Source organism: Phaethon lepturus, unplaced genomic scaffold (assembly GCF_000687285.1).
Source record: "Phaethon lepturus isolate BGI_N335 unplaced genomic scaffold, ASM68728v1 scaffold12121, whole genome shotgun sequence".
NCBI classification, from domain to species: domain Eukaryota; kingdom Metazoa; phylum Chordata; class Aves; order Phaethontiformes; family Phaethontidae; genus Phaethon; species Phaethon lepturus.
This window is the reverse complement of record NW_010517109.1, coordinates 1-14,418: the sequence shown is the minus strand read 5'-3', so window position 1 is coordinate 14,418 and position 14,418 is coordinate 1. Positions and strand designations below refer to the sequence as shown.

General features: G+C 37.3%; 1 protein-coding gene across 1 annotated transcript in view; it reads left to right on the top strand.

Annotated features, from left to right (window-relative positions):
- Positions 1 to 9,089, top strand: part of LOC104627894 (E3 ubiquitin-protein ligase NEDD4-like) — a gene marked incomplete at its 3' end in the record, with an annotated part of 72,364 nt that extends 63,275 nt beyond the window's left edge. The window contains exons 8-11 of the mRNA XM_010296290.1: positions 438 to 570; positions 1,706 to 1,882; positions 7,024 to 7,098; positions 9,030 to 9,089. Of these exons, the coding sequence (XP_010294592.1) occupies positions 438 to 570; positions 1,706 to 1,882; positions 7,024 to 7,098; positions 9,030 to 9,089 (445 nt within the window). The remainder of the gene's footprint in view (positions 1 to 437; positions 571 to 1,705; positions 1,883 to 7,023; positions 7,099 to 9,029) is intronic.
- Between the last annotated feature and the right edge of the window lie 5,329 nt (positions 9,090 to 14,418).

Below are 14,418 nucleotides of genomic sequence, written 5' to 3'. Positions count from 1 at the left end.
CAAGTAACCAGCGATAGGACGAGAGGAAATGGCCTCAAGTTGCACCAGGGGAGGTTTAGATTGGATATTAGGAAAAATTTCTTTATGGAGAGAGTGGTCAGGCATTGGCACAGGCTGCCCAGGGAGGTGGTGGAGTCACCATCTCTGCAAGTGTTCAAAAAACGTGTGGATGTGGCACTTCAGGACATGGTTTAGGGGACATGGTAGTGCTGGATTAATGGTTGGACTTGATGATCTTGAAGGTACCTTCCAACCTTAATGATTCTGTGTTTAAACAGACCTCTATTTATGAAGCCTGGCATGTGCAAGAACAATGATTGTTATAATCAAAAGCATTAATGAGGTTTCAAAAGTAATGGGCAAAGTATGCGTTCTAGTTTAATGTTCATTATTTTCTTGTTTTCTCCTTCGCATGTGTTCATCTCCCCACTATCCAGTGATGTGGGATCTGATTCAGATAACAATATCAGGCAAATAAACCAAGAAGCAGCCCATAGGCGGTTCCGCTCTCGGAGACACATTAGTGAGGATTTGGAACCAGAACCTGTGGAGAGTGGAGACATTCCTGAGGTATGTAAAGGTCATGGGTTTAAGACGTTGACTAAACTTGAAGCTGATGTGTTCTTATTTGTGAGCTAATTACTATACAGCATACATAATAATGCTTTTGCATGATGTTTATGAAATTGCAGAAGTAAAATGCCAGTGGCACAATAAAAATCCTAAACAGAGCTATACTTCCAAGGTCCCATGCATTTGTGGGTGCCTAATAATGTAGGCACAATGCTAAATACTATGCAAATGCTGAGAGAAACATTTATAATTCCAAGCATTGCTTGTTATGTATACATTGATAGAAACAGTTTCAATATTCTGCTTTGAATAACAGTGGAATAAGTTGTAAAAACAAGGGAATGGTATTGGCTGGAAGTGCAGTGTACTTCAGTTTTCTTCAGTCTTTGTCTAGAGGAAAGAGAAGCTTGTTGGTTTTATTCCCTAAATACTTGGTTTTAGTTAGAATTCTGAGATCTTATTACTAAGGGTGAGTGTTTGGTTAATTTACAGCTAGACTAAATAAATTAAATTTGGTAGATATTTGTAGGTCTAGGTGAGAGTGTGTGCAAAGCTCTAATCCCATTCAACTTTAAGGAATACTTTATTATGTGAATGACAGACAAAATTCTTCGTGAAAGCTAGTTTTGGTTCACTAAATGTTATTCAGAGCAACAAATAGATTGCTGAAATTATTGTTGCACTTGTCACGTGGTAATACTTGATTTGCAGGTACTAGTGAGTACTTTCTGTTGTGCATTTTATTCTAAATTAAAATTAACAGTTCTTTCTTACAAGTTTTACAAAGTGCAGAATTAGTTCCATTTTGAAGAAAATTTCAAATAGAATTTATTTAATGAAACCTTTTTTATGCATTTTTTCATCTACATCGTTTTCTGTGTTGAATGTAAAGCATTGTGTCATCATCAACATAAAGACTGTTTTGAAGTCAACATTAAAACCATTTTCCGTGTAACTACTTCACACCGAGTAGAATGTTTGTGTGTTGTAGGGATTGGTTTATTTCGTTAAATGTTAAGGCTGATGATCACACCTGTGTTTGTCGCAATCAGGTGGTCACATAGAAGGCAAAGGGAAAGAAGACTCAGTCTGTCTTTATAAATCCTTAACGTAGTTTCTTCTCTTTCGTTAGCCTTGGGAAACCATTTCAGAGGAGGCAAGTGCAAGTGGAGATTCCTTAAGCTTGTCATTGCCACCTCCTCCTGCATCTCCAGTATCCCGTACCAGTCCTCAGGAGCTATCTGAGGAACTGAGCAGAAGACTTCAGGTCACTCCTGACTCCAATGGGGAACAACTCAGTTCTTTGATTGTACGTGACATGCTGCTCTTTCTGTATAAACCTCTATTACTGTAACCTTCTGTTAGTTTGACATAGTTGGAATCATTTACATGGATGGGTAGTAATTGCTGGTCTTGGGAAAACCTGAGCATACAGTTAAAATTATCTTCCAAAAAATACATCATAATTTCACGATAGAGCAAACTGCCTTGAATAGCAGAATTCCTCAGTTGAGATTTAATCTTTTCTTCTGTGTGAGTTTTAACTTCAGAGTCTGGTACTGTTACACCTTTAGTGAAACAAAACATGTAATACTAGAGAGTATCAAGCGAAGGATTTCCAAAGGAACGAAGAAAAACTGCTAATGCTCTTTCAGTCATCATCCATTTTACTACGTGATAATTTTTCTTAAGTTCAGTACTTTAAGTCTTCATGTTTATATTAAAGCATGTGCTTCTTATATTAGGATTTTTAAAACCCTCATAATTTACTGGATCAACTATTATAAGACTAACAAGGGATTAGAATTGAAAGTAGGTAGTTCTGGTGAAATACTCCACAAGTTTGTAAATGGCTAGTCTGGAAAAAAATTGTGTCTCACCGTAGGGGCTTACTTGAGGTAAAACAAACAATGTTCTCTATAGTTCTGTTATCCGTTAGTTTGTCAGACTGATGATACCACAAAAAATAAGAATAATACATTTGCAAGTGGGAGAATGTCTTATGTCGCTCTGATTAAGACAACAATTTTAAGTATTAAACAGAACATCATGCTGTGACTTCTTTTTTTTATCCTTGGTATGTGCTACCAAGGCACCTTTGCAATTCAAGAGATAAGAAATCATATTTACTCTTGTTCTGATTAAATAGAGCCTTGATTAGGTGCAAGTTTTTCACAAAGAGCCCATGCAGTAGGTGTCTTATAATGATTTGAATGTTATCCAGATACTAGTTAGCAAATTATGGCTCTGATGGCTAACCATCTGCATGAAGAGTTGCTTGTGATTTTGTAGATAACTGCACATTTTCATAGACCTTCACTTGGAGGGCAGGAGGTTAATCAAACCGTTTCAGTGGCAAGATCAGGGCCTACATTTTTTTTACACTAAATAAATAAATGGTGTAGCTGCAAAGTTATCTTAATTAAAATAATTCAATAATTATATTCCTATATGAACTAGCTTTTTTATGAGCCATGAAGCGATAACATCTTTCTTATCAGTGCAATAAAAAACATAATCAGACCACACTTGCAAAGTAAGAAATTGTCAAAACATTTAAAATCTCTGTTATGGTGCATTATCCAGTGTAAGGGTGTTGGGATACTGAAAGTAACAGAAAAGAACAGACAGTGAAATTACTCTAAGAGGCCTCGCTGAGGCACCCAGCAGTCGGTCAGCAGTGTTTAGCGTGTAGCCCCGGCGTATCTGTCAAGGCAGCTCATGTCTCTGACCTGTGCTTCCCACAGCTCTGGCCTTGAGAGGGCTCCCTGCCTGATCCAGCACTTAAGTCTGAGCTGGTTCCATGTGAATGAACAGTGCTTACCTGGGCTAATAAATCCTCCCCATCTGGAGGTTGGCAAGCACAGCACAGAGACATCTAAGACCTTCATCTGGATTGAGCCAGGTAGAGAGGAAAAGTTTGGCACTTCTAGCTGAACACAAGCTATAGTCCATGTGCTCAGGTATGTTCACCTGAGATCGCCTCTTGATCCAGATTCCCAAAGGCTTGTGACATCAGCTTCATGACTTTGCATGGAGGAAGCTTGCATCCAGGTTTTTTCCCAAGTCCACCAGCTCTAAACCTGTTTTACATAAAGCTGCCTCAGATCTGCCGGTTGTGGGCTGAAACCAGAAGCCCTTACAGTCACATTTCCCCAACAGCATGCTTATCCTAGGATATCCAGCCTGACCGTTGGTTGTTCCATGCAGAGACAGCTTCAGTGTCTCTACAACCATACATAGTTAATCTACAACACAACAGAGAGTTGAGGAGTGATTGTATGTGTGTTAAAGTATTTTGTCACTCTCTTCGTTATATCTATGTAATGTCAGGAAACACTTCAGACTTGCTGGTCGATACATTTGTCAGACAAATCCTTTCACATTTATCCTTAGCATAACATAAAGTAAGGTGTAATTGCGTCTTTTTTTCTGTATGTTTTTTTAAAACCCATATCTTTTAACAGAATGTGCTTTTAGGACTGATGTTTTTAAGTAGGAGTTGGAGTGTCTGATATGCATCTCAAATAGCTTACTTCATGGTGGTTTTTTGTTATCTTTCTATGGTGTATAAGGGTGCCCATGTGAGTGGTTATAATTAGGCTGGGTAGTTTGCTTGTTTATTAGTGCATTCATACTCGTACCATTAATATCCAGAAGAGGGTAATGCTAGTTACTCTTTGATTAAAGATGAGGCATCAATTATGCAAAATACTAAGTTTCAGAATTACCCAAGGCTTGTTTCAGTACATGGAACTTACAGCCTCAGTCAAACCACACAGAAAAGCTGTGTGAGAAAGTGCATTTGAAGTGAAATGCTGTTCAGATGCTGACTGACCTTATTGAATACTGTAAAATTATTTTATTGTATTCTTGTCAGCCCTGAAGTGGTCAGGCAGTTGGACTAGGTCATCCTTGTAGGTCCCTTCCAACTGAAATAGTCAGTTCGTGGCTGGCTTTGTTGCCAGCTCTCATGACTACAGTATTTGGTTTGGTTTTTTTCCATAATACGTATTTCTCATGGGAGTAAGAAAAAGTGCTTGCTGTTGCCATGCCTAATGCCTTCTAAATGTCTTGATACCAGCTATGGGAGTGTTTCAAAATTACTCTAATACTGATGTATTTCTTATATTGGATTACACATTGTAGACCAGGTGTTAATTCTGCAGGGCAATGGTTGCTAACTGACATGGGTAGAACATTATTTCCTTCTTAAATGGAAAGAATATTAGCATGGCACGTTAGTTCCTTCTGAAACATTTCTAATTGGATAGCAAGGGTCTTGCTTCCATAAAAGCTGGAATTATCTTTAGAGGCCTTGCTTGTAATTTTGGGGTGTGAAGCTGAGAGTCCCAAAAACAATGTCATAGCAAGTGGAAAATGTAATTACTGATCCTTGTCACTTCTCAGATCCTGTCCCTTTATAATCTGAGCCTGTCCCGTAAGGCATAGAATTCAGTCACTAGACACCACTGTGCTTTATCACTTTGTTTTTCATAAATCTCACAGGTTTGTGAGGAATTCCATTTTAGTATCAAGCAGACATGCTAGCATATCTGCTTTTTGGGGGGGGGGGCGGTTCTGATTCATGATCATGAAAGTTGTGTCTTGGGAAGTTCAGAAACTAGGAGGCAAAGAGGAAAATTAAGACTTGATTTTTTTTTTAATAAATATTGTAAATTTTTAAGTAAATAAATTTTTAAGACTTTGAGGTCTTATCCTCATACAAAAATCCTAGTATTTGATCCCCCATACAAAAAACCATAATATTTGATTTTTTGATTAGTTTTTAATGGCTAATTTTTGTCAATAATGCCTGCCACATGTGAATTTCACCATAGGGTAATGAAAACCAAGGCAAACCATTCACTCCCTGAAGAGCTGTATTATAGCTACAGTTTTTATGGCAATGTCTGGTTTTGAGAGAAGTGTCATCTGCTTATTTTTTATCTAAGAAACAATCTTAGCTTAACTGCTCAGATTTTTTTCCATCCCTCTTATAATGTTTTCTTGCTGGACAAGTTGGCCTGCTTTCCTACTAAGATTTCCCATCACTTACACTTAGAAAATCCTGTGGGACGGAGGATTTTTGATGTAAGAGTTGTCCTTTCTATTTGATCTTTCCAAAGAAATTCATAGCAATTCACCCTAGTCCTCACCGAGCTTAAGTCAGAATTCCTGGAGTCGGTATTTTGACCTGGGGTAATACTGATGCATTCTGCCACTGTTTTTATGGTAGTATGGAAATAAAAATCACATCTTTTTTTCTATTGGAATTTATTCGTGTTGACATTTCTCGTTTAGAAAAATGAAGGAGCCCCTTTTTTTATAATACATATATATAAAGGGTCACTGTCAACAGAGAAATTGTATATACCACTGCCTGGTAAAATAGAAGTAGATACTAATTGTTTACAGATTTTATTAGAGAGAGGTTTGTACCTGTAAAACACATGTAATCTGCTCAGTAATTGGGTATATTCTAATGTCCTTTTTTTTTCATTATTTATATTTATAGGTTCCCTAATGATCATTACAATATAGAGTTCTATCTCTAGCAGTTAGTTTGATTTTTGTATGAAATTTCTGGATTAACTCTAGCCAGCAAACTTCTGAGCACTTCTCTGCCATTTGTTAAACAGTAAACTTTAAAGCTGTTCTTAATGTTATTATTGAAGAGTAAGCTAAGCATCCTATACTAAGATGCAAATTTGGAAATTTCTTAATATGCCAAGAGATGATCTTAGCAAGGCTCACTGTGGCTGTAATCCCAGTGGAAGTTCTGCAGAACTTGCTGCTTTCCCAGCCACAGGCACAAGAACCACATAATCATCCCATGCATAGGATTGGCATCCTCTCGTGCCCCTGTGCGAGTAATGAATATAGGGGTTACCTCGTGCAGTAAGGCGTATGAAGAAATTTGTAAACTCTAGCCTATTGATTTTCCGAGGACTACATTGCCAGTATTCAGCAAGAAGTTCTATATTTCCCTTATACTGCTTATGCTCCCTCTAAAATGTCTTCCAAAAAACAAAATTTGTTTTTCAAAAGTTCCATGGCATTTTCACATCCCATTATGTCTTAGTCTTCCACTTCTGCTGCTGATTCCACAACTATTGATTTTCCTGTGTGTTTTCCTGGGTGGGATGGCTTATCATCTTGTCTTAGATTAGGTCAATAAAACATTGTAAATTGGATGCTAAAGATGAATGCAGGATGTGTATCCAAGTACTTTCCTTTTCTCAGTTAATGTGAAACAATCCAGGATGGAATGCTGAGAATTTAGATTTTTCATTGCTTGCCATGTTTCTGTAGAAGTATTAAAACTAAAGAGACTGCAACATAAGTATTATTTTTAGGGAGTTGGATTAAATGGGAGAAAAGCAAAATTACTAAGTAAAACCCCATGTTTTAAGACATTTTAACTTAATACTTTTTTTTTTTCCCCAGCAAAGAGATCCTTCTTCAAGATTAAGATCTTGCAGTGTAACAGACACAGTCGCTGAACAGTCTCAACTATCCCTGGTAACCAAAGTTAACTTCTTTTCTTTTTGTTTGAACATTCTCTGATTCTGAATAATATCTTTTCTTGGGTCAGTTCTAGTCAGATACAGACCAGTAACCCCTATGAGCATATGACTATCCCAAATAGTAATGAATACCAAATTAATATCATCACAGTCAGCAACTAAAATGAGGACATTCATGAGAGAGAAGAACATTTCGAGACTGAGAGCATAGTCATGCTAACTTTAGTTATCTAACATAGAACTTTAGTTTATTAAACTCTAGATATATAGTCAGTGGAGAGAGAAGATCTTCCAAAGGGGTATTTTCAGCTGGGGTAGAAGAGGGCAGTGGCACTATCTACACTTGGAACTGTAGCAGCCACCGGACTCTCAAGTATTTTTGTGTCCCATAAGTTGATTTTACTTGGAATATATAAATCTGTACAACATTAGAAAGGATTGGTGTTTTACCTAGTCTTAGTTAAAAGGACCCTTTTTGTGATAGACCTTATATAATAGACTAAATAGAATTGCATCTGTTGTAGTTTTTCAGTCTGAGTGATTTACGCAAGCAGCAGCTTCTGCAATTTTATTTCAGTAGATTCTTCAAACAGGCAAAGGTACAAAGATTTTTTTTAAAACAATATTCACTTTCACATCATAACCATGCACACCTTTGATCTAATGGGTAGAAAGTTCTACATATTTTGTCGTACAACCCTAGTATGAGCGTTGCAAAGGTGGTAAGCTGTAGAGAGACTGCTTGAAATAGGACTGTGCAAGATACACTTTTGAATAAAACTGTTCAGATTTTCAAAATAATTTAATATTTTAAAATAATGTACTTTTCTTCAAGGATTTTTTTCCCCAATTTGTAATTAGCAATATATTACATATAAATCTACAAATAGCAAATTTGTGTATCTTTTTTACGGAAATACTGAGTAAATAGAGTATATCAATAAGTTTGATATTAAAGCTGATGTCTCTGCTTGCTCTTCCTGTTGCTTTTGGGCAGTCATTTACAATAAACATAGTGTTTTTCTTTGTTTAATTTTTTCACATGTTCTAGAAGTTGTTTAGCGTTATCTACATTTGGTGCTTAGTGATGCATGTAACAGCTGTTGTTCAGAGAACTGCTTCTGAAGTATCATCTGTCTCTCTACTTTCAACGCCTTAACTATCTTCTCTCTGTACTAGACAAAGTTGACTCCTAATGCAGTCTGTTCCAGAGGTGTTCTGCTTCTTTATTTTATATAACATGGAGTCTGGGTTTCTTTAACTGGTGTAGTCAGATTGGGATTGTTGATATGTCTTTCACTTTGTTACTGTAGAACACTCATTTCAGTAGCAGATGTTCAAAACAGAATTGAAAGCATTACTCTGAAACAAGGATATTGCCTGATCTTAACAATAGTTAGTCCTTACTAAGCTAATGATAATTTATTTTCTAGCAACTAAATACATACTTTCTAAATACAGTGCTGTTCTTGACTGTATCAATCCCTACTAAAAATTCAAAGTATCAGTTCCATCTTTTTCAATCTGACTTTTTCTGTGCACTCATTGATGACCAGATTATATCCATTTCATTTTTAAATACCATGTTTATGGGCAGAATGTGCAAAATTTGTTTGGGAGGGGGAACATCATGTTTCATTTACAGTAAAAGTTCTTATTATTATAATTGGCAATACTGAACGTATAGAACTGGATACAAGAACTCTTGAAATTAGTTCCCTTGGTGGTTTTTTGTGAGATTCTGACATGGTTATCAGTGATTGATGACTCATTTTGTTTGCTGCTATCTTAAACATTATTTCCATCTAATTGCTCTCTCTCAATAAATTTGAGTGTCTGTGATTCCTTACTCCTAAAGATGTGACAGTAATCTGTGACCTTCATCACTAAATATACTTATCTGTAACATTAATTATCATTTAACAGCAGAGTGGTCCATCTAGGAGAGCTCGTTCTTCAACTGTCACAGGTGGTGAGGAACCAACGGTAATAATACTCTTTATCAAGCACTATCTCTAAATAAAATGTGGGTAGATTTAGGTCTTGTACGGCAAGGAATTTTTTTCACCAAGCAGCAGTGTGTGGAATGAAATGCAGCCACTGAATCAGTAGTTACATTTTTTTGTTGTTTCAAATTTTCTCAAAATTTCTCAAAACATTGCAATTTCACTCAAATATAGCATGTTTTAATTATGTGGATATGCCACTGAGTTTTAACAAAGCTGTATGTGCACTAAGGAAATACCATAGGCTTCTAAAAAATGAAAGATGTTGGAAGAGTGGGGGGATTAGACATCAAATCGGTATACATGTAACTGTGTTTTTAGCTTGCTTCTGTCTTCCCTTACTTTCCATTGCACGAATTCATTTTCATTCTTAAAGTTGATGTTAATTTGAGAACCATGGAGTTATAGTGATAGATCATATATCTCTTAGCGGTCTCTTATAATGCCAGTTTTCATTTTCCAGTAGCTGTTCAGTATCCCAAGGCTGAATTTTTACTTCGATCATCCAGTAAAATTCTGGAAGCGCTTTTCTAAAAGTGTAATACAAGGAAGGTGGTTTTAATTTACATTGGACTTTGTCAAAAACATGCCATTCTTTTTTAACCTGATTAAATGTCAGTCTGAAGCAAGTTATTTCCTAGAAATAATTTTACAATAACTATCATAAATACCTTTTATCAATATATGAGCTCCTAGATAATTTGTTTCAGGGAAATAAATATAATTGAAAATTCATGTTGCCTAGTTGTATGTGGTAATGTCAGATAGTAATTTGGGTGTTGATACATCAGTCTGTAATACTATGTTTAGGGTTTTTTAAATTTTAGAATCAGAGGAGCATATTTGTATATTGTTCCTGCAAATAGGTTTTTTGTCCTTGGAAAATCTGCTAGACCTGTCAATTGTTAGTTAAAATGCATGCTATATTGAACTGTAGTGTGAAGAAGGTCTTCTGTCGGCAGAGCATCTTGTCTGCAAATAACTGAGTTCAAACTTCACTGACTCGTCATTAATACAGCTGTATCATAGGTGTTTTACCTAATTATATTGCAGCTCACTAATGGGACCCTGTCCCCCCCACACTTTGTCTTCATTCAGCGTGCATTTATACTCTGAAACCCAAATCTGCAGAGGACTTAGGACTTAAACAGGATTCATGCATTTCAATCCAAAAGCATTCTCTTCAAAGGTTGCCATTTTCTTTGTCGTGTAGCACCTACATTTTGTATATGTACAGACCGTCAGTAGTCACAGTTTCTAGGTCACTTTAGTTTTGCTTTCAGAATCCCTGTAAAACCCCCTCACTGGACCAGGACCCACAAATTAGATGTCCTCCGTCGTCAGTCCCTGAGGCAGCGCGGTTCTGCGGCAGGCTGGGAGCATGCCTACCGCAGAGGCGCGGGGGGTGCACGGCGGTGCCGTGCTGTGGCATCTTGAGAAGTGATGATGCCCCTTTTTGTAGCAGGCTTAGTTGAGTTACTTAAGAGCAACAAGCACCGAGTCCTGAGCCCTTCTACGTATGAGGTGAGTTAAATCCACGTGGCTCTTTCAGAACAGGCCCAGGGCAGGACTGTCGGTCCTCCTGAACCTGTTTCGCCACAAGAACGCAATACCTGTTGCCCTGCGAGGGAGCGGTAACGGTGCTTGGCCCTTTAGCCCGATGACCAACGCGCTTGGTGAGCTGAGCCCTTTCAGGAAGAGCGATTAAACCCGAGAGTGGCTTATCCTGATTGACTGCTCTAATTCCTGTTGCTTTGTGTGAGAGTTGATACTGCCGCCGTGGCCCGACCCCGTCTGTTTTAGAGTGTGGCTGACGTAGGAAACAGTGTCTTGATTTGTGGTTTGTCTTAGCAAGCCTTGGGGCCTGGGGAGGCTCTTAAAGGGTGTATTCATGCAGACTACCCACCTGTGGGTCCGAGTCTAAGCATTTAGATAGCTCACAAGAAATTGATACACTAAATGTTATGTATTACATCTGCCCAAGATAGAGCGTGGCTGACTTTATATTGGTCAGTGACAGATGAGTGAATTTGTTACTTGCGTGTGCGTAATGAAGCAGGTGTTGATGACTGTAGATAAAGTGCGTGTTTGGGTAAATATGTCAGTGGTTATTAACCTCTTTGCTTTTCAGGAATTTTTTTAAGTCTCCGAAGACTTTTGCCATTCCTCAGTGAAGGTTATATTGTAAAACTAGGCTGAGCAAAACATAAGTTAATGCGTCATGTGTCCCAGCATCTCCATTCTCATGACATTTTGTCCTTAACCATAATACTTACACACACAATTTATTGAAGACAGTTGTTAAAAAGTGTTCAGTTTGGGGGGAAAAGGGCTCTTGATACATCTCCCAGGTTTCTATTCTGTGTGTTAGAATATCTTTTACACTGGTATCTAACACATGGAAAAGAAATTGAAGGGCAAACTCTGTTTTGCAGATGACAATGTGGGTTGCATTAACCCACAATGAATAGTGAGGAGAAAGGCTGCTGATAGCTGAATATATTTAGATAGAGTGTTAAAGGAAAGATCAGGTGGCGTAACTAGAGCATCTTTCTTGTGTTTCTGTATCCTCACAGTCGAAGTTGATAATTTGCAGCATGCCATCATATAGTGAATAGATTGTGTATTATTACAACTAAATGATTCAATTTTTTAATTGAAAATCTCTGAATTGTCCACGCCTTATGTTTACTCTGTACTGTAGACAATATTAATAGCCTGAATAGAGCAAACGTAGGAATATGTAGCAGTCATCCATTGTTCCAGAAAATCTGTGAATCACTGTCAGCTCTCTCAATTTCTCCCAGACTAATCAGTTACCTTAGTTACCTAATTTTTACCTCAGACATCATGTGTGAACTGTTTTCAGACCACCTACTGTGGCCTTATTGACTACTGATTTACGGTTTGGAAACCATGAGAACAGTCTTGGAAAAGGCAGTCTCCTTATCATTGCCTGCCAGCTCTGTGACCTGTGGAAAAATAGCATAGTCTTTTTGGCACTTAACTATTTAGGAAAGAAATAACTCGGAGTCTCGTAGTTTGTTTCAGTTTCCTCATCTTAGTTTCCTCATCTGTTTTCCTCTGCTTTATATTTACTGTTGTAGTTACGTCAAGTTTCTGACGCATTCAGTATCTTTTCTCATTTCCTTTCTTGATTATCTAGGCAGTTCTTCAACTCATTGTGTCAGCTGTGCTCTTCTCTAAATACACTGACTTAAACAAGAGTCCTGGGAAGCAGGTCTTAGGCATATGAAGCAAGAACAAGAATTACAGTTAATTACTTTGCTGGAGGAAGAACGTAGAGTGTATAGAAATAATGTATCCTCAATTTCAACAGGAGCCTTCAGAGGCCTAAATTCTACTGTGCAATGTAATTCACATCTTTGATCTTTGGGTAGTAATTTTCCACTGTATACATATTTTTAAACGGAATGATCGTAAATCACAAATCACTCTTTATAAGGACGCGCAAAGAGTAACTTCTTTGCTTGCTTTGTGGTTAGTGTGGTGAATAAAGCTAAAGACCTAGAGACAGGGAGGCAGCCATCCAAGTAGCCCGAGTTGTGGCTTAATACTTCCCATGCTCTTGTGAGTCTGCATAGAAACTCAAAGCATGGACAGTATGTACTTTAGGAGAAGAAAATATATTTTGTAGTAAGATGCAGAATACTTGCACAGAGTAATCTAAGTAGTAAAATAAGGAAAAACAGTGAAACTCTTAGAAGTTAAGATATTAATGAATGAATTGCAGGTATGGAAACTAGAATCATACTTAGCCATGTAAGTTTTACCAATCAATTTTGCATTCAACCTGTTCATCCTGTGTATGCTGTAAGTGGTTATAGGTTTTTCTTACGCTGTCATCCATAATGCAATTGCTAATGATTTTTTATTTAAATCTGGCAAAAAATGCCTTTAAATTAATATAAAATATAATTTAAAATATTTTTGTAACATTTCTCACATGACTTTACATTTCAGTCCTTTTAAGCTTTTACTATGCTTCCTTTTACAGTTTTGTGGCAAAAAAATGTCGCTTCTGGTGCATCAGACTGAATTATTGCATCTTGCTAATACCACTTCATTACAGTTTTCTAGTTCACCACTTTGGGCATATATACTTCTTAAATAGTGCTTGCATGTATAATTTCATAGTGACTGCTTCAGGTTTAAAATAAATTTAATATAAAAAGTATTCAACCATAGGATAGAAACGAATGTTTCATCAGGCTACATTTTTTTAAAAAATAATTTTTTTTAGTATCCCTTATTATAGTTAGCCATGAGAGGTAAGAGGAAGAACATATCCTGAATTCCCGGGAGACCAGTCTCAGTGTTTCTTTAAATATCCAGGCCAGTAGTATGGTAAGGTAGGAGTAACACTTTTTCCTAATGTGTTGGATTTTTAGTTTTAATTTTAAAGATTAGGAATTTTTTATGTTAAATATACTTAGCTTTTTTCCATCAGAAGAATGGTCGTCATCAGTGCAGTTGTCACTTTACCAGGAATACTCCTGTCTGAAACTAGAAAGCTTAACAGTTGATTTCTAATGTATGCGAAGGTATTTGATAATTTTCAAGGCTGATTCTTCCCTTGGTTTTATTTTAAGATCATACTAAAAAGTTTAAAGAGTCTTCCTTAAACATCTTTAATCTCTTACTCAGGTGCACTGCTTTGTATTCCAGCATCTATCCCACATGCTCACAGAATTCAATTTGCATTCACCTAGTGAGAATTTAAGAACTCAGAGCCGTGTATGAATCTTAACGCTTTGCAGGACTGAGTCTTCAGTCATTCGTCTTCATACTGAAGTCATTTGCCGGTAGAGCTGGCCTCCTTCTACTTGCACTTAGGCTGCTTGTATACGAATCAGCCCTGCAACAGAGGCTGTGTTTCAGACGGTAATCTCAGATGTGGGCAAAATACTCAAAAAAGCTGACAGCAGAGGCATCTTTGCTTACTCTGAGTTGTTAATGTCATTACTGTGATACGTGTATGTGTCTGTCTACAGTGCTTTAACTCAGGCTCCCGAAGAATGGATGAAAGAAAAACCCCTGTCTGCCCCTAGTTCGTTGCCTTCCTCGTTTTCTTGATGTGAGGCTGAGACATACGCTTCTCAGAGTTTGGGCTAGTGGTCAGCTCTTCCCAGCAATTGTTTTATACCTTCTAGTGATTCCTGTTATTAACAAAATGAGTGAAGACTGCACACGAAGTGGCAACAAAAAATCTAATCCTCTGCACAAAACTTCAGTCTCTGTGCTCTGTTTCTCCTTTATCTAGCCCAGCCAGCATGGGTTCATGAAAG